Source organism: Grampus griseus (assembly GCF_964374135.1).
Source record: "Grampus griseus genome assembly, chromosome: 3".
Lineage (NCBI taxonomy): Eukaryota > Metazoa > Chordata > Mammalia > Artiodactyla > Delphinidae > Grampus > Grampus griseus.
In genome coordinates, this window is record NC_139019.1 from 57469106 (window position 1) to 57496993 (window position 27888).

Here is a 27888-nt window from a genome sequence, read left to right on the forward strand (position 1 = left end):
CTCCTATCCAGCTCTCATTCATGCTAACCTGCCCAAAGTTGCTCAGGCTAATGAAACAGTATTCAGGAACCAACCAGAAGTCGACGAGGAGAAAGGCAGAACAATTTGCAGCTGTGCCAGGCAGTGCTTGCCACTATTCACGTGTTCACTAATTCAAAATATTCTTTCACCCAAAATAAGTGAAAGGTATTTGAAAGCTGCTAACAGAGTAGATTTTAAAAGTTCTCATCACAAGAAAAAAAAAATTGTAACTCTATGTGGTGATGGATGTTAACCAGACTTACTGTGATCATTTTGCAGCATATACGAGTATTGAACCATTATGTCGTACATCTGAAACTAATGTTATGTGTCAATTATACCTCAAAAAAAAAAAGAAAAAGAAAGAATTTACATTTCAGTGGAGAAGTCTCTATTGTGCTGGTGGAGTTCCTTGTCTGCAGTAGAACTCAGTTACTTTGGGGGATATTAAGGGGGGCAAAACACATGGCTCTAGGGCTAGGTGCAGGAGAATTGGAGCTCCTGGTGACTTTTGAAGTAGGCACAATCATATTAATGTGCCTGTGTCTTTCCGTAAGGTTATGCAGGATTCGAATTACTCATAGGGTTTCTTGTGATGATAGCATACAGAAGCACTGTCTCATCAGTTTGCCCATATATTTTGTCTACAGTCACCTGAAGTGGTCTTGTCCACGTTCTGCCACTTTCTCTGAAGTCTTTCACTTCTGTCCTGGTGTTTGTATAACGTGTTAGTTTCTTTCCCCTCAGCTTGCCCGTTTTTCCTTTCTGTAGACGAATTGGCTGCAGGCTTTGGAGAACTGCATCAAGAAGGAAAGGAATTGCTGATTAAATCGAATCACACCAAAGTCTACATACACACCACACATGACTGAACATCTCCTTGATAGCTTGGGGGTAGCAAGGGCAGAAGAAAGTTTACGTATTTGAGTCCTCCTTTCTCAAACATAAACATATGTCCTCTTGAAGGCTACTTTGTGCTACTATAATTAGGAATGAGGACCTGGAAAGGGTTGGGAGAAAATTGTAGCTGTTCTCTGAGCCTGTATTTTCCTTCCCTCTCTTCCTTCTCTTTGCCCACCTCCCTCGGTGCCTCCAGTGTATTATGAGGGAAAAGGCTTGTTTTCTTCTTCAATATTTTTGATAATTAGGTCTCTCAAAACAGCAGAAAGGACTTCTTTTAGGATCTGATTTTAGAGTGCCAAGTTGTAACTTCTTGTTTCAAAGGAGTTTTAAACTGCGGATCTGAGGAAGAGAACTGGAGAAACAGCGCTCACACCCAGCCCTTCTGGAGTCCGTTCACTTGGTCCTCAGCTGTTACTGTTGTGAACAGGGCTGGCTGAGAGGCCTGATCTCATCCCACGGCTTACTTTCCTCTTTTTACAGGATCCTAGGAGGGTGAGTTGAGTTCTGAGCGTGAATTGGACATTTGGATCCACGTTCAAGCCACTGTAGTTTGGTAGACAAAGGTTCCCTGGGTTCTCCCAGACACATCTTGGTGTGAGCTAAAGTCTTCTGAGTAACATTAGCTTACACAGGAAATTCCTGAGCTGAGGCTAATCTTGGAATTTGGATGGATCTCCTTTGTAAAGTCCAGCTTAGAAGAGTAAGGCCAAGAGATGTTCCAGGCCAAGACTGATATCAGGAAAATCCTAGGGGAATTGTACAGGAAGAATAGGCAAGAAGAGAAATGACAGTGTACCCTGACAATGTGCATTTTCTTTTGTGAGGGCAGGTTTGTTCTTTCCTCTAGAGCACACTCGGACCATGGGGAGAAGGGACTATCTGTACATTTCAGAATTTGGCAAAGTGCTATTTGAATTTGGGAAATTGGGAGGTAGTGAGCTGCAACGAGAAAGGATGTCTCTGTCAGCGCTGTGTTGCGTTCTGCTTCTATCAGTTAATAACGTCTGAGCGTGATCACCCTCCTTGGACCAGAACTTTCTTATCTACAAAATGAACATAATAATACCTCCTGTGGTTTTGGAGAGTAAGGTTAGCAGATGAGCAAAAACAATACTAGGTACTCTTGGGTAAAACATTTCCAGCTAATATGTTTACATGTGTATTATCTGATACGGTTATTTACTGATAACCTGTTTTGCATGAGCCCCTACAGCCGTTCTTTGACAATAGGAGGCAAGTTTTTAAACCATGACTTGTTTTTTTCCCCTTATTTTAGTTGTTAAGATGGTTATTAGAAATGTAGAAATTACAGACAGTAAAGTGTTGAAAGTAAAAACCACCTGTGCTCCGTCGCCTAGAGATAGCAGATAACATCTTAGTGTATCTTCCCAGTTTTTCCCTGGTTGTCTTGCGTATTGTTGTGTGGGTAACCCAGATGACGTCGTGTATTTTCTGTTGCAGTCATATTCTGGCAGTAGATCTCCAGGGGCAGATAGCACAGGCCCAGGAAGTGAACGAATACACCAAGGCACAAGTCACACTGTAACCGATTAATGAAACCTCCTAATGGGAAAATACCAGGCGTTGCTCAAATACCATTTTCTTTGGCTCAAAATAGGATACTCAGTAACTCCCATTATTAAATAAAGTACTTCGAACTACCTAGCAGAGTACCTGCCTATCTGGAGCTGCCGTTTACTAGTAATGTGACCTTGGGAAGTTAATAAAATAGCACCAGAGTTTCCTAATCTGCAAAATGGAAATAACAAATAGTACAGCTTTTATTGGGTTGTTTTGGAAATCAACCGAGTTAATATATAAAAATCATACAGTGCCGGGCTCATAGGAAGTGCTATATTTGTGATAGCTATAATAGTAATATTAACCAGTATAAGTACCCAGTATGGTACAGGTGTCCAATAGATGCTTACTCTTCAAGTACCTAATAGTTTGCTTCTTCTCTTTCCCTTTTTTTTTCCTGATCATCTTCTTCCAGTACCTTTACTTTGCAAATCGGCCTGATCATCCCATTATTCCTTTAAAAGTAACCTACCTGCTATTTTATAAAGAGATTAAGAAGTAATATTCCTGGGCTACTGCTACAGAGGGTGTGTCAGATGGTGTCACACAGGAAGTGCTTAGCATCTGTGTGGTGGTTTGCCCGATGGGAGATTCTGTTTTCAGCTCAGACACCAACCAGGAACGTTACTTGTTCTAACAGCAGGGGCAAAATGAAACTCTCATCACTGAAATGTGGTAGACAACACAGTACAAAACACAGAGGTAACAGGCAAGAAGAGCCCAGAGAAGGAGGACAGCCTCGTGATTGGAGTCTTGGCAGGGGACCTCCTGGGGGATCGTCCATAATGACTGTAATTTGAGGATGTCAGAGATGGAGGCTGAGGGCCAGGTAGCATAGTGACTGGTAGTCAGTAGACACTCAGTAAGTGTTGAAAAATAGAATGAATGAGTAAATGGGCGAATGAATGAGAGAAATAAGAAAGTGACACTCCCGTCACAGCCTGAAGTAGCACAAGAACAGCTGGGCAACAAGAAAACCTTCAGAATTGGAGGAAAGTTTACTAGACCAGAAGAGGATAGTTTCTTAGTTTTACCTGGTACAAAGTTTGTGTTCTTAATGAGAAAGTATTCACTCCTTTGAAGAATATTTATTGAGTATCTACTACGTACCTGACCTGGTTCTAGGCACTGGGGGAGTGAACAAAGCCTTCAAAGTCGTTCTTCTCCTGGAGGTTACATTCTAGTAGAAGGAATCAGACAATACACAATAAATGCATAATATGCTAGGTGATGTTATATGGTGTAGGAGAAAATAAGACAGGGCTTAGGGGGTTGCTATTTGATAGATATATATAATGGTCAGGGAGAGCCTCTTTGATAACATTTGAGTAGAGAGCTGAAGAAAGTAAGGGAAGGAGCAAGGCATCTGAGGATCCAGGAGAAAAGCAGTCCCGGTAGAACAGCAGGTGTAAATGGCCTGAGGCACAGAACAGCAAGGCCAACTTGGAAAGAGGAAAATAGGCAGCAGACTTCAGAGAGGTTGGTTGAGGGTGGAGGAGGGGCAGGTTATGTAATTGAGATATTTTGGTTATAATAAGAAATAATATTTGTAATAAGAACCTGCTGTCTAAAAAAAAAATAATAATAATATTTGGTCTTCATTCTTAGAATGTCCCAAGTGCTAAAAGTGATACAGGTGCTTTTGTTATGTTAATGAGGTGACTTTCGACCAAAAAGGATGGGGGCTGAAGATTGAGTTCAATCACCAATGGCTAAGATTTAATCAATCATGCCTATTTAATGGAGCCCCCGCAAAACCCCAAATGGACTGGGTTTGGGGAGCTTCCAGTTGGTGAACACGTGGAAGTGCTGGGGGACTGGCCTGCTAGGAGAGGGCGTAGAAGCTCATCGATCTTTCCCAGTACCTTGCCCTGTATACTTCTTCCATCTGGCTGTTTCTGAGTTAGATCCTTTTAGAATAAGCTGGTGATCTGGTAAATAAAATGTTTATTTGAGGTCTCTGAGTCGGTCCAGCAGATTAATCAAAGCCGGGGAAGAAGTTGTGGGAACCTCGGAGTTTCAGCCAGTTGATCAGAAGTACTGGTGACTGAAGTCTGAAGTCCAAGGAGGGGCTTGTGGTAACCTCCAATCTGCAGCCAGTCAGAAGCACAGGTAACAACCTGAACCTGCAACTGACATCTGAAGTTGGTGGGGGGCGGTGGGCAGCTTGTAGGATTGAACCCTTAACCCGTGGAATCTGATGCTGTCTCCGGGTAGGTAGTGTCAGAGTTGAGCTGTAGGACGCTCAGCTGGTGTCCAAGGATTGCTTGAGTGTGTGGGAAACTCCCCCCAATATTGGAATGGGGGCCCAGGCAAGTTCACTTAGGCTCTGTAGGTTGTGCTAAAGCTTGGCTTTGACTCAGGGTGAGGTGGGAAGCCACTGGAGAATTGTGCAGAGGATGGCATGACTTGATTTCCTCTGTGAAAGGAGTGCGTTGTCTACGCCGTGGAGACTAGGACAGAGGAGCAGATGCAAGGTGACCGGTGAGGAGACAGTACCTTGTAATAGTCTTGGCAGGAAGGTGGTGGTGGTGTGCCCTGGGTGGTAGTGGAGGTGATGAGGAAAGGTCAGGTTCTGCATCTATTCAGTTGTGAGAGAGAACAGTCAGGGCAACTCCAAGAGTTGCTATTTATTGAGAGGAGCCAGTGTAGGAGGGAAAACGGAGAGTTGTGTTTGACACCTGTTGTGCTTAACCTGGCTTCTGCACAGCTCAGTGGAGATACCAAGGAGACAGTTGTATTCAGGGGAGAGGGCTGGGCTGGAGGTGAAAATTTGGGAGTCATCATTATATTATGGTACGTGATGCCACGTTTTCAGATGACCCGGGGAATGAGTGCAGAGAGAAACAAAAGACGCTTGAGGATTAACCCTGGAGCACTGCAACTTGCCAAATCTAGAAGTCTAGGAAGACTGAGAAGGAAAGGCAGGAAGAGAGAGAGAGACAAAGGGGCAAAAGGGCGATCATCTGTATCGAAGGCTGCTGTAGGTCACATGAGGCATGAGGCCTGAGAACTGACTACCAGATTCTGTAATAGGAGAGGCAGTGGTGACCGTGATGGGCGTGGGTTCAGTGCAGTGCTGGGAATTGAACTCTAAAGTCAGCCTTACCTGTTTTTGTGGTGGTTAGTCATTCTAGGTTTAAAACAAAACTGAATGAATGAAAGAGAGAAAGGGACACACGTACACACAAGAGAGATCTGAACTGAGAGGCCCTTTCCTGCCTTTCACAGTGAGAGCTTGGCACCCAGAGTGGACCAAACCGGGTCAGCAACAGGTTTGCAGAAGGCCGCCTTAGCCGCGTTTGTTTATGTCTGGGTGTGGGTCTCTTACATAACCAGGCAAGTAGGCCACGTTTTCCCTTAGCTTCTTGAGGGAGAGTTGGATTTCATTAGAAATCAGGTTGCAGAGGCCGTAGGCTGGTCGCTGCTATTAACTGTTTCCTGCCAGAGTTGGGATAGGTGTAAATGTCAGAGAACGGGGAGGCATCTGCCTTTCCCTGTCCTCCTTACTAGTACTAATTCTCCTTCCTTCTCTGGGTGAAATGTATTTACTTTCAGTTGTCTCTCTTGTGTCACCTAACTAGAGCGTCTATTATAGCAAGGAAATGCGAATGAAAATTTCTCCTTCAGGGAGTTCCTGTAGAGTTCCATATATCACATTACAGAGCAGTGAGAATAATGGGAGGGGGGAGAGATGGGGAATCCCCTCGGAGTTACTGTTTATCCTCTAAGCATTCTGCAGGGAGAACCTGGCCGGAGTCCACTTCATCATGTTAGAACGTCGTAGTTTCTGAAATATTCCCTTTGTTCTTGAGAAATGCTGTCTCTGATTGTCTGACTTTATGCTTTGTTCGTCCCACTCTTATCATCTCTCCCATTTCGTAAGGATCTCATCCTTACATCCTTGGAGGTAAATTTTATGGGCAGGTTGGCTTTGTTTTTTGGTGACTTTGTTCAGGATGGACTTTTCAAAGTTTCTTAACGTTAGCTGAGTCTGAAATAAGAGTGAAAACGTTTTAAAAGCTCTTCGTGTAGTAAATGGAATGTTTTGTGCATTCCAGTTGCCTTGGGTTAATTTTAAATGTGAAAAGTTATAACCAAAGTTGAAATCTTTTTTTTTTAAGAAGCAAAACTACATGAAAGTATCAAAACTATACAGCCTCATTTACTTGTATAATAATAGCACGAATTTACATAGTGCTTACTTTGTGTCAGATTAAAATCCTTCTTTGTGTCAGATTGTGTTCTAATCACTTAAAACGTTAAACAATTTAATCCATACAACAATTCTATGAGAGAGAAGTATTATCATTCCTATTTTATAGATCAGGTAATGGAGGTACAGAGAGGTTAGGTAACTTGCCCAAAGTCACCCAAGCTAATAGAGGGTGGAATAGCGCTTTGAATCCAAGCATTCCAGGACCCTTGCTCTCAATTACTGCAATACATTGCTCTTCACTAATTTAAAATTGACAGCTACTGGATGGGAGTTGAGTTTTAGTTACTTTTTTACCATGTCTGAAATATGGGTTTACCAAATATTAAAAATTCATACTATCAACAAAACTGTAAGATTAGATTTTGCTTAGCTTTTTGCTAAGACAAACTATTTACAAAACAGCATTCCTTTAAGACAAAGAGCTGATTTTTTTATTGCAAATTAATTCTATATGGTCGTTGACGAAACACCTGAAGGACATTTTTTTTGGGCAGGGGGGGCAATACTTTTTCACTTAATTTGCTACTAAATGGTTACATATGGAAGTAATGAAATCCTATATCTTGAAACTCTTGAAAAGATCAGTTTTATTTTTGTTAATGAAACCGTTGTGCTTTTTCTTTGCGCTGAAGCACAGTAGAGCATTAACCACTTTAATATACGTAGCTGATGTTTATTTGAAGGTACTTTTTAAGACTTACTTTCTTTCCACAATAAATCTTATTCTGCTGGTTTGAAGCCCGTTATTTGCAGTGACTAATGTTGAAGTTAATAAAGGAGTGGAAGTCTAGTAAGTCTGTGTCACCTTTTGGTTGCTGGTCTGTGTTCACTTTTAGATCCTATTATTTTTCGGTGCCTTTTGGCAAGTGGAAGCTATGGATGCTCCAGAGAGTTACACTGCACAAGATTTGGGGGCCAGTTTTATAAATAGTTACAATGAGTGACTCAGAAAATCTACATGGCAGGTTTGGGATGACAGATCTAGAGAAAAGGAAGATTTTCCCTTCTCACTACTATCTTAAGATTTTGTACAGTTGTGTCCTCCCCCAACAAGACTTACTGTCATTACCTAAGTAACAGGATGAGGACAGGGTCTAGGCAAGTTATCCAAAGTGTAGGGTGAATTCTTCTGGGCATTGTTGATCTTGGAGATGGTGTCCCAGCCTAACACTAGATGACATTGAGTCACATAGTAAGGCAGGTATTTCCTTTTCCGTTTTCTTTTGACCTTCTGATTCAAGGAGGAAGTCAGTTGGCACCATTGCCTCTTTAACACCTCTCAAATCCTTCAGACTCTTCCTTTATGACAGAGAAAAGGCCCTGTAGACTTTCAGCTTTGAGACGAAACTGTGTTTAGTCAGAATGTAGTTTACTGTTTTGTGTTCCCTTGTTTTAGTATGTATAATTCCCTTCTGCTTTTGACAGGAAATACTGGCTTTCTGTTTACAGTGAGAATAAGGTATTTCTATGAAAATTAATTTTTTTCAAAGGAAAATGGTGAGTCAATCTAAAAACTACTAGAGAATATAATATAGGGGTGATCTATAGATACGGCAAAACTGAATTTGGTAGAGGAATAACAAAATCTGGGGGAATACTGGTCTAATATCTGCTATGGTTAATTTTATAGAGATCTACAGTCTCTTCTTTGAAACTCTTGGGACCACATTTGTTTTGGAATTCAGAATTTTCAGATCTTATTGGCATAGTGCTTATGTATGATACGACTTGCATAGTATACACTAGGGCAGTGCCGTCATCTAGCATGGTAGTATTTCTGCAACAAAATGTATGAATGTTCATACCAAGTGGGGTAAATAGGGATTCTCCAGGGCCCCATGTGAGTTCAGGTCAGGCCAACAAATATATTTTTGAACCAAACTTAAGAAAAAAGTTTTGATTTTCAGAGATATCTAGATTTCAAAATCACAGATAAGAGATTATAGGTCTTTGTAAAAAAATTCCATCATTTTCTAAAACACTGATCAAATTAATCATGCAGAAAAAAAATTAGACCCCAACTTGGTCCAAGTAACTCTACCATCTCTAAGTTTATTTAACTGCTTGTGTATGATCTCCTTATAGATTCTGATCTGCTATATTGGGCTAGGTAGATTTGTTTGTGGAAGAAAAAGTTGAATCCGAGTGACTTTTACCTGTGTATGTGAAAAAGGAAGTAGTTCGTCGTCCTGCTCATCCTGGAGATATGAGGGTCAGTGCTGAACACAGAACTTGCTCTCTTGGTAATTAAGAACTTGGATATTGGGTAACTGGCCAATGCATTCACTGGTGCCAGAAAATTTGGAGTCATATTTCATTTAGTTCTATGTTCTTTTTTTTTTTTTTTGCCGTACGCGGGCCTCTCACTGTTGTGGCCTCTCCTGTCGCGGAGCACAGGCTCCGGACGTGCAGGTTCAGCGGCAATGGCTCACGGGCCCAGCCGCTCCGCGGCATGTGGGATCTTCCCGGACCGGGGCACAAACCTGTGTCCCCTGCATCGGCAGGCGGACTCTCAACCACTGCGCCACCAGGGAAGCCCTAGTTCTATGTTCTTAAAATCCATCAAATGTTTGCAATTGTTTTGTTGAGTATATTGTTAGTTCTTAAGATGGTCTAGTTCTCAATGAAGTCTTAATTTAGCCATGATCAAAATGGTTAAAAAGGGGCACAACCAACCTCCCAAGCCAGCTGTTTTATAGTCTGTGAACTTAAGATGTTGTAGAGCAGTTAAGCTGGATTAATTACAGTTCAGAGGGCAATGTTGAGTTATTTATGATTGTTTTTCAAACATGCTGGAAAATGATAAATGAGCAAGTATTTTCTTCAGAACACATTGGGCTTGTCAGATTCTTGATTTATACCTTTTAGAACATGCTTTTATTTTTTGTAATTAGAATGAAAATATATAGTAATTGATCATAAAATTATACTTATGAAGTATTTATGGGCTATGTATGTTATATTGCTAACTATTTAAATAAATTGATAAAACGAGACACTATAAACAATGTTTTCCTTTTACATTGTATATTTCCTCAAGAAGCTTAATTAAATCTCACTTGACTGTTCTGTGGAGAAGAGGTATACTTAGATGTAGAATCTGAGGCCTGGGCCATTTGGCTCATACATATTTGTATGTAAATTTTATAATGTCATCTAGGACTTTCCAGGAAAGAATAGAGTTTTTTACTCCTGTTACACTAGCGCAACAGTTATTAATGTTTTTCCATTTCTTGACTCATTCCCACAGGCTTACCTGGATTTTAAGTCATGACATAAATAAGACAGGTGGTAGGATTAGTGCCATTTCTGATGGAATAGACGTAACACTATCCCTTTTGTACCTACTCAAGAAAACGTACTGGAATGTCAGTGAGGGTGACGTTTGCTATGGATATAACTTTCAGTCTACCCTAGTAAAGTCATTTACAGATATTAAGAATCTCTTATTAGTATAATATACTATGATTAGTATTAATAACCTTATACCTCACACTGAAAACAGTAAAATCACCATTAATAATAACAAAACATAAAATATAATAGTGACTATTTATTGAGCAGTTGCTGAGTGCTAGGCATGTGTTAAGTGCTTTGCATATCTGAACTCATTTAATCCTTATAACTGCACTATGAAGAAAGCATAATAATTATCTGCTTTTACGGATGAGAAAACTCTGTAAAGGTATTTGGAGATCAAGTAAGTTAGCCCGAGTCACAAGAAATGAGGCATTCTGGCTCGACTGTGTTTTATTACCTTCAACTTTATGTTCCCCACAAATACAGTAGCATCTCAACTCTCTGGGACTCAACTTTGAGCAACTTCATCTATTTGGAACAAACCTGAGAACGTGGGAAGCAAGCAAAAACATTTCTGTAGTTGAAATAGGAGCAAAACTCTTTCTGAATGAGATTATGCATATTCAGCAGGCGATGAACTGCTAGACTGTGTCCTATCTTGGGTCCTTGAGTAAAGGGTCTGGAGTCTGAACACTTCAATGGAGTCCGAGGCTCACAGTATGATCACTAATGCTTCCACATTATTAAGTGAAACGAGTTTTAGTTTAGTGTTAGGAATTGAAGGCTAAAAACCTAATTGATTTTTATGTGCATCTCTCATGATTGGATAAATACTGCTTGAAATGGGCACATATTCGTTTATCTAGAACTATTCATTTGCAGTGTTGATCTTAATATGTGAAGACAGCAAAATGCCATCTTGATTTTTTTCTTGTGGTTTGATTAAGAAGGTAAAGCTTAAGTGTAAAATAAATTCCTACTACTTTATTTGTCCTGTTTTCATTTTTCCTCTAGATCGTTCCTTTGATGTCCTCAAAAAATCCAAGCATCCCCCAACGTTCCTTGCTGCTGGCCGGCTTTCTGACATGCTGAATGGCGGTGATGAAGTCTATGCTAACTGCATGGTGATAGATCAGGTAAGGTGTGAGTGATGTTACTAGGGGGATCTGCCCTCTTTTCAAAACCTGAGCATGTGAGAAATACATTCCGCATCGCTGTGTTCCTCTGAAAATTTCCGCCTGAGCGCAGCCCAGGTGATGTTGCTGTGAAATCTCGCCATATGAGCATTTAATGTAGGTCCTTCCTTCAGAACACAGCACACCGTAGCTCCCACCGAGAAGCACTGTGGGAGGAGTCTTAGGACACCGTTCAAGGAGACGAGTGTGAGGGCTCATCCATGAGGCCAAAACTGGAAAGGACATTCGGGAGACCAATTTCTTCTCCGACCTGATGAAGCAGTATTCATATTCAAATCCAGCAAACACTGAGAGCCAGAGCTTGATGTCAGCCCCACGTGAAGCTGTCACACAAATTACTTGCTTAATCCTCACAACACACCTGTTAACGTGTACTTAGGTTATAGAGCCTTAATATTAAAACAGAATGGTGTCATGTTGTAGGGAAGCTGGAACCCTTTAGAGTTCTCCACCCATTCCCTGATAGAGATTTGTGAGTTAAAACTCATACAGGCGGATGGTTTGAATGTGCATCTACATATGGATTTATTCTTTGATCTTTTCTCTAGCTCAGTGATCCTCAAATTTTAATATTTATAAAAATTAAAGGTTAGTTATAGATCTGAAAATTTCTGCACGCCCTAATTTATGAGAGACTTAAGGGAGTTTCAAGAGTAATTCTGACAGCACACAATTTCTGCTTTACCCCCTGGCTTTAAAACCTAATCCCTACATAAGAAACACTATATAGATGTTCATTGAGCAATAATCTGTTTTACCCTTTGTTGTTGTTATTGTTAGTGTGCATATTATTGAACCCTATTACTTACTGATGTTTTCACTGATATAAACTTTTTTCCTGCCTAGTAGGTCTCAAGTTCAGCCCATTGGTTGAATGTCTTTGCTTTTTCCTTTGGGTTTTGAAACATTGTTACATTAAATGCCTAGTATAAATGGCATAGATTGGAATGATATTCAAAACGACAGAAGAACCAATAAATCAGAATGGACATCAGCTGTAAATAACTGGTATAGTTTTTTTTTGGTATAAAGCAGCTGAATGTCAGCCCTAGTTATAGAAATCTAGGAGAGACACAGAGTTTAGGACAAAGTGGGAGTTCTGGGGACAGTCTTTGAAGATACAAGGTAATTGGACTTACTCTGCTCTAGCCACATTCTGATTTTAATGGTTTTATTCTGTTGCCATATTTTCTCAGCGTTTAAATGAAATACATTTGAGTCCATATACATATATATATATATATATTTTTTTTTTTTTTCGTTCTGAACCTCAGTGAATACTGCAGCACTTCCATTTACTTCAAGTAGCTAAAATTATACTTGACTGGACATTATGTGGAGACAAACTGTGTTTTTATATGTTCTAAAATACATTAAAATTGCGAAACTTCCCAAACCAAAGATGAAGTTAGGATACAATTTCTGTTTGGAAATACTTTGAGTGAGAGAAATATTGCTTTAATAATGTGAATCATACATTTAAAGAGAGTACGAACAGCCTGATTGATAAACTGAAATGAGGAAGAGGATTGCTGAATTTGTGCCATGAAAACAAAACTCAAAATCTGGATACAAATCACAAAGTTCACTATATCGGTGTAGTATAGTTACATCATCTCTTTTACTGTTCCTGTGTCCATTTGAATAGCAAGGACAAAATGACGAGTCCAAAATCTGCATATCAAAAATAATTTCTAGCAATATCTGGAAAGAATTTTATCTAATTTTCTTCATCTCCTTCAACCTGGCACAGAAGCCTGAAAAGATTGCTAGCTTGTTTATGATGTTTTCCGTAAATTTTCAAGGTTATCAGCCTATCTAATGAGGAAACTCACATGACAAAAACTACTTTGAAAATTACTCTGTCAGGTAAACTACTTTGAAAAAACATTAATTTGGACATCATTTCAAGCCTGCATAATTCAGTACAAAGAATCCCTGTATACTCTTTATCAAAAAAACTCCAAATTTTACCATATTTTACTCTATTATTCTAAGTATGTGTTGTGTGTATGTACATGCAAATGCTTATGATATATATATAAATAGTAAACATTTGGGAGTAAATTGAAAATATGGTGCCCCGTTACCCCTCAATCTTTCATGGTGTATTTTCCTAAAAGCATGGATATTCTCTTACTTAAGCACATATGGTTACCAAAATCAGGAAATCATCATTGACACAGTACTATTAGCTGTCTACAGACCTTATTCAATTTTAGTCAATTGTCCCAATAATGTTCCTTGTAGCAAAAGAAAATTCAATAACATATCTTGCATTTAGTTGTTGTGTCTCTTTAGTCTCCTTTAAGCTGGGACAGTTCCTTAGTCTTTGTCTTTTATGACATTGATAGTTTTGAAGAATACAGACCAGGTTGTTGTTTGTTTTCTTATTTTGTTTTTTGCCATACTGTCCTTTAATTTTGGTTTGACTTATATTTCCTTATGATTAGATTCAGGTTATGTGTGATTGGCAGGAATATTACAGAGGTGATGTCATGTTCTTCTCAGTGCATTGTATCAGGAGGCACATGACAATAATTTGTCCCATTACTGGTGATATCTTTGATCTACCAAGTTTCTTTTCAGTAAAATTACTATTTTTTTAAAAAAAATATTGTGTATCTTGTGAGGAGTTAGTTTGAGTCTTTGTACATATCCAGTTACTGATTTGACTCTCACTCACTAGCATTCCTTGATTGTTTTTGCCTTAGTAAATTATTATTATGATGGTGGTTGATTTAGGGCCCTGCATGTCCCCCTTTGCTTCTTTTCCCCTTCAATGTCTTATTTCTAAATGGCGTTACTCTCTTCGTTTTTACTGTCTTCTCCCCCAGAAGTGATGCCTTTTGATGACCACCACCTCAGATCACCAGTACTTTTAAGCCCCTTCCGTAGAGCAAGCGCTTTGATCAACCGGGACTTTTTTTTTTTCACACGGTCCAGAGGAAGCTGTACTTTCTCTTCCTGGTGATGATTTTAGATCAGTCTTAGGCCCTGCACTAGCTCCCTGCTCTCCCTACCATGCAGATTTTTCCAGACTGCCCTTACTCTATGCAAAGGCTTATGGCAAGTATATGACAGGTTTCTTGCTGAGATTTGATGTTTATTATTTACAGGTAATTTAAAGTTTGGGGCATTGTCTGTCTTCTAGTTATGCTAAATCCATATGTCTTACGTAGCTTTATTTGGTTTTCTTTTTGTTTGGGAGACTCAGATTTATGTGACCACCACTAACTTAAGTTACCCAGATTCCTATAAACTATTTTATAAGCTAAAATGCCTACTCTTTAGTTTTTCTCTCAGGTATTTAAAACATTTCCCCTCTTTTGAGTCAGTGGTTCATAAAATGCTAAAAGCATAGTCAGTTTCTGGTTTTGTAATAAAGTTTATAAAATGCTCAGTCTTCTTCCTTTTGTGAATTATGGGATAGCAACCATGTGAACAAAAATATATCATGTAAGAATTCTCTGCTTACATAAAGCAAAACAAGAACAAACAAAAAAGGATAAATAAGCTGGAAGGTTTTTAAATTATGAAAACTTTATTCTTTGCTCAGCAACTATTTTTCTTTCAACTACCAGGTTGGTGATTTGGATATTAACTATATTAATATAGAGGGAATCACTGAAAACACTTGCCTTGAATCCATGGGCTCTACTCTGGGGCCTCAGAACAGCAAGCCCATCCTTCCTACTGAGACCAGCGCTGGCACGTACCCCCCAAATGAGAACACAGAAGTCCCATCACACACCGAAACCCAGCCGTCTTTGATGTCACCATCTAGTTCATATGCTTCCAGTTTGAATCTTTCTTTTGGTCTTCATGGATTTGAAAAGGAACAAAGTCATCTAAAGAAAAGAAGGTAAGGTACTACATTCTAGAGGGAAAATGTAGAAAATCAAAGAACCTTGTAGCAGGACTTAGAAAATTCTATTTTCTTATTGTTATTGTCCCCACCATTTTTATTTCTACATCAAAATTTGCCCCCTTTTAGGTTCTTATATTCCTCGACTTGAAAGTAAGATACATAAGAAAAGTGATAAAAATATAAAAGAGGAAAACCACGAGATACCATTTAATACTTACTAGATAAGCAGAAATTTTAAAAGTGTAACACCATATTTTGGTGAAAATGCATGCAATAGAAACTCCTGTGTACAGTTCATAGGAGTGAAAATTGTATAATAACTTTGGAAAACACTTTGGCATTTCCTTATAAAGTTGGATACGCATATATGTTATGACCCAGCAGTTTTACTTCTGTGTCCTAAGAGACATATGTAAGACTGTTTATTGCAGTAGGAAATAGACCAAATGGTGGGGAATGAATAGATAAATTACACTATAGTTACACAATGTAATACCGTACTATAGTGAATATGAATTAACTACGACTACATCTATATGCATAATCATATGCAACTTAGAAACATGAAGTGGAACAAAAAAGGAGCCACAAAATACTTCAGTTAGATTTCACTTTTATAAAATGCAAAAGCAAACAATCTGTTAATATAGGGCATGTATAATGTGCTTAAGCAATAAGGAAATCACAAATGAGAATGAAGAGGATAAAAATCCCCAAATTTAAGATAGTTGTAACATTGAGTAGGCAATGTAGAGAATGAGAAGGAATAAAACAATGGTGTGGCCAATGTTCGTTTCAAGTTGAGTGGGCTCATGGGTGTTTGTTTTATTTTTATGCTCTGTAACTTATATTTACCTTACACTGTTTCTTGTATGTGTAAAAATGTCACTAAAACAATAGTTTTATTGTATAGGATATGACTGTACATATTTATATATGTGTGTGTGTGTATGTGTGTGTGTGACCCTGTACCTTTGTATTCACGTCTTATCCATTCGTACTGTTGTCTGTTTTCTTTAGGGAATAGGCCAATTTTTACTGATTTCGTTTTATCCTTCTCTCTACTTTCCTTAGGAAATAGCTTGTTTTCTCCTCATGCCTTAGACCTCTGATTATATGTCTAGTTTTACACATAAAATTATGAATCAAAATGAAAATAGAATGCACACACGTGTGTGTATATAAATATTTATCTGAATGAATATTCTACAGAGGCTTAATCAGAAAGGAGTGAAAGGGAGGGGAAGCAGCAGTCACTGGGTGCCAATCACTGGGCTCCACTTTGCACTGATATACAATAACTTGAGGTTATAAAAGTTTAGCAGATATCGGTACCAAGAGTAATGTCTGGTGCATAAATAATAAAAGGTTTTCTCTAGATTTTTATTGTGTGAATTATGGTTTTAAAGATACTTGCATGGTCATGGCTGCAAATTGAACTGATGGGACATTTTGGGCTCTCCACAAATCTGCTTGGGACAAGAGGCTGACGGTCAAGGCAAGATTCTCCAGAGCTCTGCAGAGACAGATTGAACCATGTGATTAATGCATTCTGGCAGGATCTTTAAGATCTGTTGAGTTTGTGACCCAGATCTCAAGAGGTGAATAAGCTCTTTATAGGAGCTTCTCTAGCGAAAAGGAAGAAAAGCCACAGATGGGCTCTCTGTACTGCATATGCAAATATTCACAGGATATCTAAATTGTACCTTCTGATCATGGTCTTCTCTGGGACATTTAAACATCTCACTGCTGCAGACGGATTTGAATATAAGAAAAACTGTCCAGTTTGAGTAAAGGTAATTTGAAGCCTCTGTAAAAATGTCATAGCTCAGGTGTGGGGGGAGGGAATAAGGAGAGGAGGATGATGTCTTATGAGAAAATGGTCCCTTCTGAATTTACCTCCTGTACATTCCATCTCCTCTGAAAAATAAAGGCGTGAGGAGAAAGGACTTGAGTTCCCCAGAAAGCTCCATCTTGGCCCTGGCATGGCCGTGGGATCCTCCCTTCAGTGGGTGTCATGGTGGAAGACAAGGAACAATTGATAATGAACCCAAAGTGAAATGCACCCAGTTCATTAATAAGTGAATTTATTCCCAGAGGCTGGGAACTTCTCATGAAGGAGAAATTTTGGGGCTCACAATAAAAACTGAGGGGAGAATAAGCAATGCAACATTTATTTTTAAAAATTATGTAACAAAAATTTGGTGACAAAAGACAAGTGTTTGTTTTAAAACTTACATTTTTTAAACCTTTTTTGTCTTACAAAGAATTCTTGAAAGGAAAAAAGAATTTCTTTTTCGTTTTAAAAAGAAATCCTTGTAATACCATGAACCTTCCCCTCACACACACACATAAAATTTAAACAAATGTTACATTCCACATGTTATTTTATATATTCTGCTTTTTTCTATTCTATACTATTTGAAAAGAAAATGCTGGTCACAACCTATTGAATCTATTTCATATCCTACTAATGGGGTTTTGAAAAATGGTTATAAAATGAGAAACCTAGAGGTAATCCTGAAGAATATTATTATTCTAAATAATATTATTTGATACCAAATATCTTAGTTTAATAGCTTAACAAAGGAAAATAGTAGCCCAGTTTGAATGAATAGAAAAAGGAATGTTTTAAAGTATACTACAAAGAATAAAATAAAATACTTCTAGGGTGCATTCATAGTGATGGAGAAATGCTGTATATAACTGGAAAGGCTTGTGTTAAAACACGATATTCTCGTAGGCAGCCAACCATTTGAACTAATTTTCATTAGTGTGGCGATCACAAGTTGAAAGACAAATGCAGAGGCACAAGACATCAGCAAATCTCCCCTCCACGCCCACCCCGGGTCTCTTTCTGATCATCACTGAACTAAAGAACCTACATAGCACCTTAAAATACTTGTAGTTACATTACTGTAATACTCAACACATCAGCATTTACCAGAAAGGTTTTCTTAACTAAGCTTTAGTTTTTTTTTTTTTATGAGAAATAACTTTATGCTCTCCACCATCTTTAGGAGTTGAATTAAAGTGTGAAGTCCACCTCCAATTTGTCCTCTCCTCCTCAAGGTCAAGGTGGAGGCCCTCAATGAGTTCTCCAAGGAGAAAACCCCACGTTGGAAATCCTCAGTTGTGACGATCATGGCCTTTACTGCTGGGTTTGCTGGTGCCCAGGAGGGACCCTGAAATAGCTCAAGGATTAGAGATGAGTCTGAGTATTTGGATTAGAGACATATATGGTAGGATCTCTGTTCCAAATGCCATATAATTTATTAAGTTGAGATTCAGTGACCATTAAATAGCCTATGGTTTTTTAAGGAAAATAACCAAATTTGAAGTCTGTTTCTTTGTGTTTCAAAATCAAGATGGTTTATTATGTTGTTATTAAAATTTTAACTCCAGAATTGTAACAACCAAAGAAAAAATACATTTAAAAATGCACTGTGCATTAACATGCCTGTGGAAGCCCTCAGCCTCAAAGTTTGAATGGTTTAAAATGTAGATGGATGGAAGGAGCCAGGAATGTGCAAGGTCAAATTCTTGCCTTTTAATTTTATGGTTATCAAAGTTAAATGAGGAAAGAAAAGCAGTAGATAAGCAGAATCACCACCTGTTTCTGACATGTAAGTTTCATGGGAATCATTTTTTTAAATCTCTAAAAATGATAATTGAATGTGACATATTTGGAACCTCACTTGACTCGTGCCTGACCCATTTCTTGACACCAGCTCTGGGATGAGATCTTTGCACGTCTCTCCTTGTTTTCTTACGTGTGCCTCCACCCTCCTGTGTTGTCCAGGGGTGAAAGAGGGAATGCCACGTGGTATTTTTCACATGCAAATTGCCCCAAAGGCCCTCCCCTGCCCCCCTCACCCCCCCACCCCACCCCCACCCCCCACCCCCGACAGCTCAGTGGCTCTGTTTTGTCTGTGTTTTTAATATTTGAAGGGTAGCTATTTGGGGCTTGTAATAATTATATTTACAAAGCAAAAATCGTGAGGATAGTACTAACTTGAACCAGCTTTTGTTTCTTAGAGCACTTGAAGTGGCTTTTGCTAGGTTGAAATGTTCATTTGGGGAAACATAAAATCTTGTTTAAAAAGAGGCTATTTGGGGGGAGAAAAAAACAATAAAAATCACTTAAGCATGAATTTTGTTAGCTATTAAACGGGTGCCCATTGCAGCTGACGCCAATGAGAAAATCTGAATTCAGAGAAATAGAAACCCATGGCTCGGGACTTCCCCAGTGGCACAGTGGTTAAGAATCTGCCTGCCAGTGCAGGGGACACAGGTTTGAGTCCTGGTTCGGGAAGATCCCACATGCCATGGAGCAACTAAGTCTGTGCGCCACAACTACTGAGCCTGCGCTCTAGAGCCCGTGAGCTACAACTACTGAGCCTGCATGCCACAACTACTGAAGCCAGCACGCCTAGAGCCTGTGCTCCACAACAAGAGAAGCCACTGCAGTGAGAAGCCCGTGCACCACAAGGAAGAGTAGCCCCCGCTCGCTGCAACTAGAGAAAGCCCACGTGCAGCAACAAAGACCCAACGCAGCCCAAAAAAAAAAAAAAAAAAAGAAACCCATGGCTCTGTCTTACTTGGCGATTTAGTTGTTTGTTTACTTTGTGCTCCATCCAGTTCCAGCCTTGATGCCCTGGATGCTGACAGTGAAGGAGAGGGGCATTCCGAGCGGTCGCGCATTTGCTACACTCCAGTGTCTCAGAGTTCCTCGAGAACTGGCATTCCTAGCGGGGATGAATTGGACTCTTTTGAGACCAACGCTGAACCAGATTTTAATATCTCCAGGACTGAATCACTTTCTTTATCAAGTAGCCTGCAGCTGAAGGTATTCTTATTGGTATTAATTTGGTTTATCGTAAGCCTGAAAAATATGTTGTCTAAATCCACCCATCTCTGAAAGACAAATTATGTTATGGTCACATGTGTAAACTTTTTTTTTTTTGAAGACCCGTGAGCTGCCTGAGCTTGCCTTTTTACTCTCTCCCACTCTAATGTGTATAGTCCTTACTTACAATGGCTGATTTGTTTTCACGAATCACCACCAATACAGTAATCTTTCACATACTTGGAAAATTTTACCATTTTATACTGTGATTTCTGCCATCACCCCTTAAGCAATGGGAGAAAAGCTGGTAGTATGAAGTGAGTTTAAGTGATCAAACTTGTTTTGCACACATAAAATTTTAGTTGGCACTGGTGTTAAGGTAAATAATATTGCTAAGGCAGAGGTGACATTTGTTGAGCGTTCCTGGCTGCAAGGACTCATCTGGAACACCAGATGTCTCCTTTGTCAGTTTTTCCATAGGAGACAGCTTTTCTGTCATTGGCATTTTTGCATTGGAATTTCATTTTGTTGTGGTTTTTAAAAAGACTAAACTCTTCCAGTCTTGCAGAGAAAGCCCTTTTCTGTTTGGACCTATGTTTTCTTTTTGATTTCTGTTGTCCACTTGTTTTCTTTTTCAATCGAGTTTACTACTATAAAACAATGTGTGCTGTGCCCAAACGTCTCATACCACAAACATATGGTGGTTATGATAATGCTTTATTTTTGTAGTGTTCTCTACAATATACAAAACATGCTTTTATATAAAATGTTTAATTTTCTCATAACTCACCTAGGATATAAGGGAGTACTTTTATTTTAATTTTTAATCAGTTGAAGTTCTGGAGAGATTAGATGTCCACATTGCCCAAGCTTGGTGATAGAGTCAGAACTCAAATCTAGGCCTCCTGACCCCGGATCCTGAATCCTCTTCCCTCAGCTCTGAGTCCTGTGGAGCTGTCATAATCTTCTGAACCTAAAGGTCATGTGATATTTCGGATAATAAGAAATAGGTATGGTTGTTAATGTAGCTACTTCTCAGATTTGCATTTTGAATGGAACTGTGAAAAATTCATCATTACTTGGAATGAAAAGTAATTCTTTGTGAAACAGTTCCATGCTGTTCACTTTTAAGAAGAATCTTTCCTATAAAATATGTCTTGCCTTGCCTCTGTAATTACCCTGTGTAACTTTTTGCCAAAGAATTCTGGATAATTTTCAAAGTCCTGTTATGAAAAATGATTACCATGCATGACTTAAAGGCAGAAGGTGGTACTTGGCTAGGGCCCTTTGTGGCCAACTCACTGTTAGGGTTATAGGACAACTCGGGTTGGCCTTTCTGACATCCCGGCCCACTGGGTCTTTCCCAATAAGTAAGTCAGGGAGCCATGGCTTAAGACCTTTTGAAGCAGGATCAGGCTTCTGTTTTCAACTTTCCTCCAGGCTCTTCAACTAAACCGTAAGCCTAGGGCAACCATGTGCTTTCACTTAGGGAGAAAAAGGGAACAGTGCCTGTGAGAAGGACAGTTGCTGATGGCTTTAGTTTAGTAACACATTTTGCACCACTTTCTTTCACCTGTAACCTTAAGTGGTATCTTAAAAATGGATGGGGGTGGGCATCAATCCTAAGGCCACTAGGCCTCTGTTGGATGGGATTTGGGTGCCATAAATGGCTTTAGTGGCATTCTATTGTGTATTCATTTAAATTTTCTAGAACATGTAAGAAAAGCATTTTTTAAATTATCTATCCAGCTTGCATTTTTCATGTATGTTGCCAATATAATAATAGAAATAATAGGTAATTGGGAAAACAGGAAAAAAATAGCAGGTCATTTAAAAGAAATAAAGTTGAACATATATAAATAAGTGATAATTCAAGCAAAATCCCAGGAAGTGCTGGATGGAAGGTCTGTTGAAAGATGGGCACAGACTAGAAGGATTTGTGTAATGACCTGATGCATTCTTTCCTGGAGGCTGCAGCTAACATTACAAACTTAAATAGCCATTAGGAACTTTTAAAAACTTGTCATTTTAGGTGACTGTTCCTCTACCTTCTAATAATTATGTATAGAGATCTCAGTTAATATGGAATTTTGCTTAAATGCTACAGTTTAAAGTAACAAAAATAAGTGACAACTCGGGTTAAAAAAAAAGTCAAACTCGTTGAATACGCAGAGAAAGTCATGTGACTTGATTTTTCACTTTTAACCAACATGGTTGGGATGTCATGATTGTATCCTAAAGTATATAGGAAATATAGAAACTATTCCCAAAAGCTCAAGTTTACTAAAGCATTAAAAAGACAATAACATTTTTAAAGTTGTGAGAGGCAAACAGAAACAAATCATTAATAAGATTACCTCAGAAATGTTCAAGTTGAATCCTTTTTTTAAAGGTTCTGATTTTGATGATGAACACATACTTTCAAGTCTTCCATAGAATTTTTTTTACACTTCGTTATGATTTCTTTTAGGAATCATTGTTTTCTGGAGTCCGCTCACGTTCTTATTCCTGCTCATCACCCAAAGTTTCTTTAGGAAAAACTCGATTGATCCGTGACTTTACAGTGTGCAATTCAGCTGAAGGTAAGCATTAGTTACCATTTGGCTGTGAAAGCATTCTTTTCTAGAGTGGATTTTCAGTTAGTAAAAGTGCATAAAGTATGTAAGAGCAGCAGGCTAGTATTTTCAATGTCATTTTCACTATTGATTTTTCTAAGCTTAGCAAAATCCTTTTCTCATTGGATATCAGACAAGGTATAAATTTGATTTTGATGAAATCACAGATGTGTACACACCTCTCTGTTGCCTTATTCTTTTTGAATAAAATGTTTTCCTCAAGGACAGTGTAAACTATGAATTATTCTAGGTTCTTTATTGTGAGGGCTTTAGAGAATTTTATTTAAGGAAGTTATAAAAGTTACTTTTGTCCTACATATAAATTGCTGAAATAATCCAATTCCTCACAGTTACAAAAGCATTGCAAAATGGATTGTCTTCATTTCTTTATTTAACAAGGGACTTTAGAAAGTTAAAATAACACAAGATACTTGAAACACAAGTAAATATATCTCAAACATTTTTTGTGGCCTATGTAAGCAATCAGAAATACAACTTTTATACAATAAAATTTTCATTGAAATATAGTATACCTACAGAAAGGGGTGCATGTTATAAGCATGTAGCTTGATGAATTTTCAAAAGTGAATTGAGATCAATAAAAAGAACAATTGTGGCAACTCAGAGCTGCCCTTGTAGCCCTTCTTAGCCGCTACCCCAATTTTCAACTTAATTCTGGAATGTAATTATTTAACACTTTCTGTGTACCATTTGTTCTGTAATAATTACATTTAAAGCTGTATTTGGAAGTATTAATGTCAATCTATAATACATAGCATTGTAACAAATTTTTTGTCAATGTATTAGGTAATGCCTTTTTTTGTCTGTTATCCTTAAGAGCCTTAGAAGACTCAGAAAGTGAGAGACGTGCTTAAGTATTCCCAATTTCCCAGCATAGAATATTTAAAATAGGATTTATTTTACTCCTTCTTTTCCTTTCCTTTTTTCTTATTCTCGCTTTGTTACATTGCCATTCTTTTGCATCCTTATGCCATGTGGAACAACAGTGAAAGCATAATCTTTGTGCTTGGACCTGCCATCGTAAAGCAATGTCTAATGTATGGAGATGTTCGATCAATATTTGTTGAATGAATGTAGCAGACAAAATACATAAAATACAAAAGAAGTGCTACAAGGCATTTTTTTTTCCTTTTTCTTTCTGGGATGTCTTTTTGGAGAATGAGAAAACAGGACTGATAATAAATGCCAGTTTTGATTTTTAGAATGGGAAGATGGAGAGAAAGGACCAAGAGAAATAAAGGAGACAACTACCTTGAGGGGACAGGAGTAGAAGAGGATTGAATTTGCCCTGGATGTTTTTTCAATACCATAAGTCTTTCTAGGATCTCCAGGTCTCCCTAACCTTAGTTTAGGTTGGGATTCCTTTTAATGGCAGCTTTGACACCTTTTCACTGATAGTCTTAGAGATGGTGAATTAACTTTGTACTGTAACTATTTGGAAAACACTTTAAAGTCTTCTGTGCAGTGTGCAAAATGGTGCCTTTGCCTTTATATCTGTAGTATCTCTGATTATTAAATTCCAACAGTTCTGATGTTTGAAATCTCAGACAACTGAGAGAAAAATGGATAGTTTATAAGGGGAAAGAGCCCTGATTTATGAATTCTTTAATGAATAAGGGAGGGTATTTTTGCTTTACATACATTCCTTAAATCTTCACGTTTGAATTAGAAAGAATAAAAAGCTGAAATCAATTCCTTTGTTTTTTCTGTGAATAAAAGCTTGTCTTTAGACAGTATGTTTAAAAATAGGGCTATTGGATGAAGTTTGACACTCTCCAGGAGGTAAGTATTACAAACAGGCAATTTAGGTTGAGGCTACGCACTAAATGTACAAAAATTCCAATGGATATTCCTCTATGGTAGCAAACATTTGGATTGGTATCATTTAGGTCAGTCAAAATCATAGGACTGTGAAGAATAAATTAGCTCTTAAGGAAGAAAAAATAATTTTAACTGTGTGTGTGTGATCAAAGCACAGGTGTGAAAGCTTGCCTACTTCAAAGATGTATTCTAATGTTTCATTGTTTAATCTGCTTAATCAGAGGTAAATTGACATTTGTGTTGCTATAAATCCTCTCTCAATGAGTTTTGAATAGTTCTAAAATTTTTTTTCTATTTGAACAGAGTCCAAGTCTTCCTTCCTCAGTGGAAAATGCCCGTAAATGAGCTATTGATATAATACAGATATACAGAGACAGGATAGTCTTTCAGTCCTTTTTTATACTTATTTGTGATGTCCTCTCTTTCTTGTCACTTTCAGAGGGTTACTTACGATCATTTATCATGCTTTTGTTGTTGTTTTTGAGGGGGCCAAGAGTACAATGGTGGCAACTTTATTATTTAATGCTTTTTATATGTAAAACAAAATCCAATCCTGTATTTCCCTTGGGTGCATCATGGATTTAGATAGAAAGGAATATCCTCCATGTTAAAATGATAATTACAGCATCACCAAGATGGCCAAAGTGCTCTACACTTAAAAATTTGAGGAGTGAAGTGAAGGTACTTTTGAAAATTATTGTGCACTGATGGATGGAATCCTGTTAGACTTTGTCCAGTTGTCTGAGTCTGATTCTGTTACTTTATTAGCTTGATTATTTGGGATATATGGCTTATTCTCCTGACACCTCAGTCTGTATACAAAAAGGATAATGATTTCTGCCCATGACTTAATTTGAAGAATATTTAATGGCAATAAAATAAAAGTCTTCGAATTCTTCAGAGTAGGTTTTCTGTTACCTACAAGATAGTCTTGGGTTCAACATTGATATTTCCACATTTCAGGAGATATGTATTCGTTAGTTTTCCCCTGTATATATCTGGCCCATCTCCCTTTGCAACCTAGTTTTGCCTCTTCACTCTTCCGGATTGTAACGGTAAAGGATTTGTCCCCGCTCTGTAGATGGTGTGCTCCACAGTGGCCGTTCCCTCCTTCAGTCTCTCTCACTGTCTAAATCAGTGTCTCTGCTCCATCCCCGTAGTAAGTACTCTGGTTTGGGAAACAAGATGGCGCTACGCTGCTTGCATGAGCCTGCCCCTTCTACCCAGCCACCCCAGTCCAATGGAGGAGGGGCTCTCCCTTTTTTATGAGCCACAAAGCACATCTCCGAACTGGCTGCTCTGTAAAGGCATTACAGCTACATTAAAATGGACTCTTCCTTAGGCTGGCCTTCAAGACTTTTCTTTTAAGCTTTGCTAAAAAGCCGCTACGATATTTATTGATTCTGTATGTTGGGGAATTAGTGTTACGAATAAGGGATGACGCTCTGGTGAGAAATATCCAGAAACACAGAACTGATTTTCTGCGTTTCTGAAAATGTTTGCTGCCCCTTGCTGAGGCTAACTTAGTTCACAAAATCATTAAATGTTTCCCTGTGTTGGCCTCCTCCCCGTTCTCTCCAAATTAGGGAAGGTGATAAAAATATCCAGAGCAATGCCCTAGTTCTATAAAATGACTTTTTTCATTATTTTCTAACTGGTGGTATGTGTAATGATAACGTACGGTTGAGTGTGTGCACTTCAGACTAACACACGACTGCTAGGTTGTCTGCCTTCGTTTTCATTTTATTGTTCTGTGTCTTGTAGAGCAAAGAGCTTACAGCTTACCGGAGCCACCAAGAGAAAAAAGGTATTTTAACCCTTCCAGATTTCCTGAGGGACTGCTTGATCCATCTTTGGAGATGTGTGCACATCATTTTTGATACCTGTTCAATAGTTTGTGAGACGTTTCTGCCTAATGAGCCTGCCTGAATCCTTTGTACCCTTTGTGATCTGTATGGGTGTAGGTTTGCCAGCTGTTCCTTTCAGTCCCCAGATGAACAGGCCTCAGGACCGGGGACAGAGTAGTCTGGGGTTATTTTCAAAGCCAAACACTTCCAATGTACAGCAGCATGCGGAGCAGTGTGAGACCACCTGCTTTAGAAAGGTATCAGGTTCTCACTAGGTCTGTCCACTATGGCAGGAAGACTTCTTGTGGTAACAGACCCCCGGGGTCAGTTTTAGAAAGTGCCTAAACATCTCTGCTGTCTGTCGTTGTAGAGTATCGCTTAGAAGTGTTAAGTGTGAAACAAAGAATAAACGAGGCAGAAAGTACTTTGAGCGTTATGAGTTTTCTGGTTAATATGAAGATTTGAAAGCTGTATGCCTAAGCTGCTCTTTTCCCTAGAAGGTAAAACTGTCCTTAGAGTAAAACTTGGGCAGCTGACTAGCAACAGGCTGGATTGCTGCGCTCTGTTGGTCTTGAGAAACTAACTGCTCGTGAATCACACTGTGAAATAGCCCTGGGGTTATGTCAGAAATGGTATAAGTGCTTGGCTTTGAGAGACCATGGGAAAAGGAGGAAAATGGTTTTAATTTGGGTGCCATTAATGCTCAAACTCTGAAACCTTTTACCATATAGATCAAGAGCGATTATTTTGCTTTAAATCTTGGACTGAAAGTATGAAGAAGAAGGAAAAAAAAAAAAATCTCCTTTTGCTCATTCCTATTTTTTGGAGACCAGAATAGAAATTCTGAAACGATAAAACAGAGGAAGACTAAGAATGCCCTTTGAGAATAAGCTGCTGATGAAAGGACATCAGGGCAATGATGATGGTGACAGCGGGAGCAGCAGCAACTGACCGTTGTTGGGTGTTTTTATGTGCCCGGCACTGTTTTAAGCTGCTTACGTTTATTACTTCATTTAAGCGATTTGTTGACTAAGTCTGGAATTTGTTCATCATTCTGGTCATCGTTCTGGTTAGAAGTCTTATCCTTGCTATCTTTTTAACAATTGGAGAAGTAATAGACTGATTGTAAGGATTTTTTAAAAATCAAAAATATTTTCCATTAAGAGAGGGATTTAAGACTGGAAGAGCCAATGTCAGAATTGGTTAAATATTAGCCTATAAAATGTGTTAACTTGGATGAGATGTATAGGGCTGTATTGGATGGGATGAATATTTTTCTCATATTCCTCATTCTTGTTTTCTTCTTCCTGTTCTTGGGTCTGTCTTGGGTCTGCATCCCGAAAGCATCTGACTTTCTTAGTCATATCCCCTGGTGTATCTAGTAGAGTAGATATTCCATCTCCCCTACTATGTTCCTGATACCTTGTTGGATACACCAGTAAGGTCCCTGGATAGACCTAATGCTTTGCTTTGGTCATGCTATAGACGTTTACTTGGGGGTTTGCCTTCTTTGGAATTCCCTTATTTATGTTGATCACTTCGTTTCTGGAAAAGAGTGCAGCCAGCTAAAAGGGGGGCTCACTCCAGACCTTGCAGGCTCATTCTTATAGGAGCAAGCACTTCATCTATCCCATCTTAGGATTA

The 27888-nt window shown here is 38.6% G+C and overlaps 1 protein-coding gene across 4 annotated transcripts in view; it reads left to right on the forward strand.

Moving 5' to 3' along the window:
• ARHGEF28 (Rho guanine nucleotide exchange factor 28) overlaps positions 1–27888 on the forward strand; it is a gene marked incomplete at its 5' end in the record, with an annotated part of 260851 nt that overhangs the window by 136195 nt on the left and 96768 nt on the right. For all 4 annotated transcript variants that reach the window (XM_082652386.1, XM_082652388.1, XM_082652387.1 and 1 more), the window contains 5 exons: positions 11039–11160; positions 14805–15085; positions 19733–19940; positions 22411–22522; positions 26162–26204. In XM_082652386.1, coding sequence (XP_082508512.1) covers positions 11039–11160; positions 14805–15085; positions 19733–19940; positions 22411–22522; positions 26162–26204 — 766 coding nt within the window. The remainder of the gene's footprint in view (positions 1–11038; positions 11161–14804; positions 15086–19732; positions 19941–22410; positions 22523–26161; positions 26205–27888) is intronic.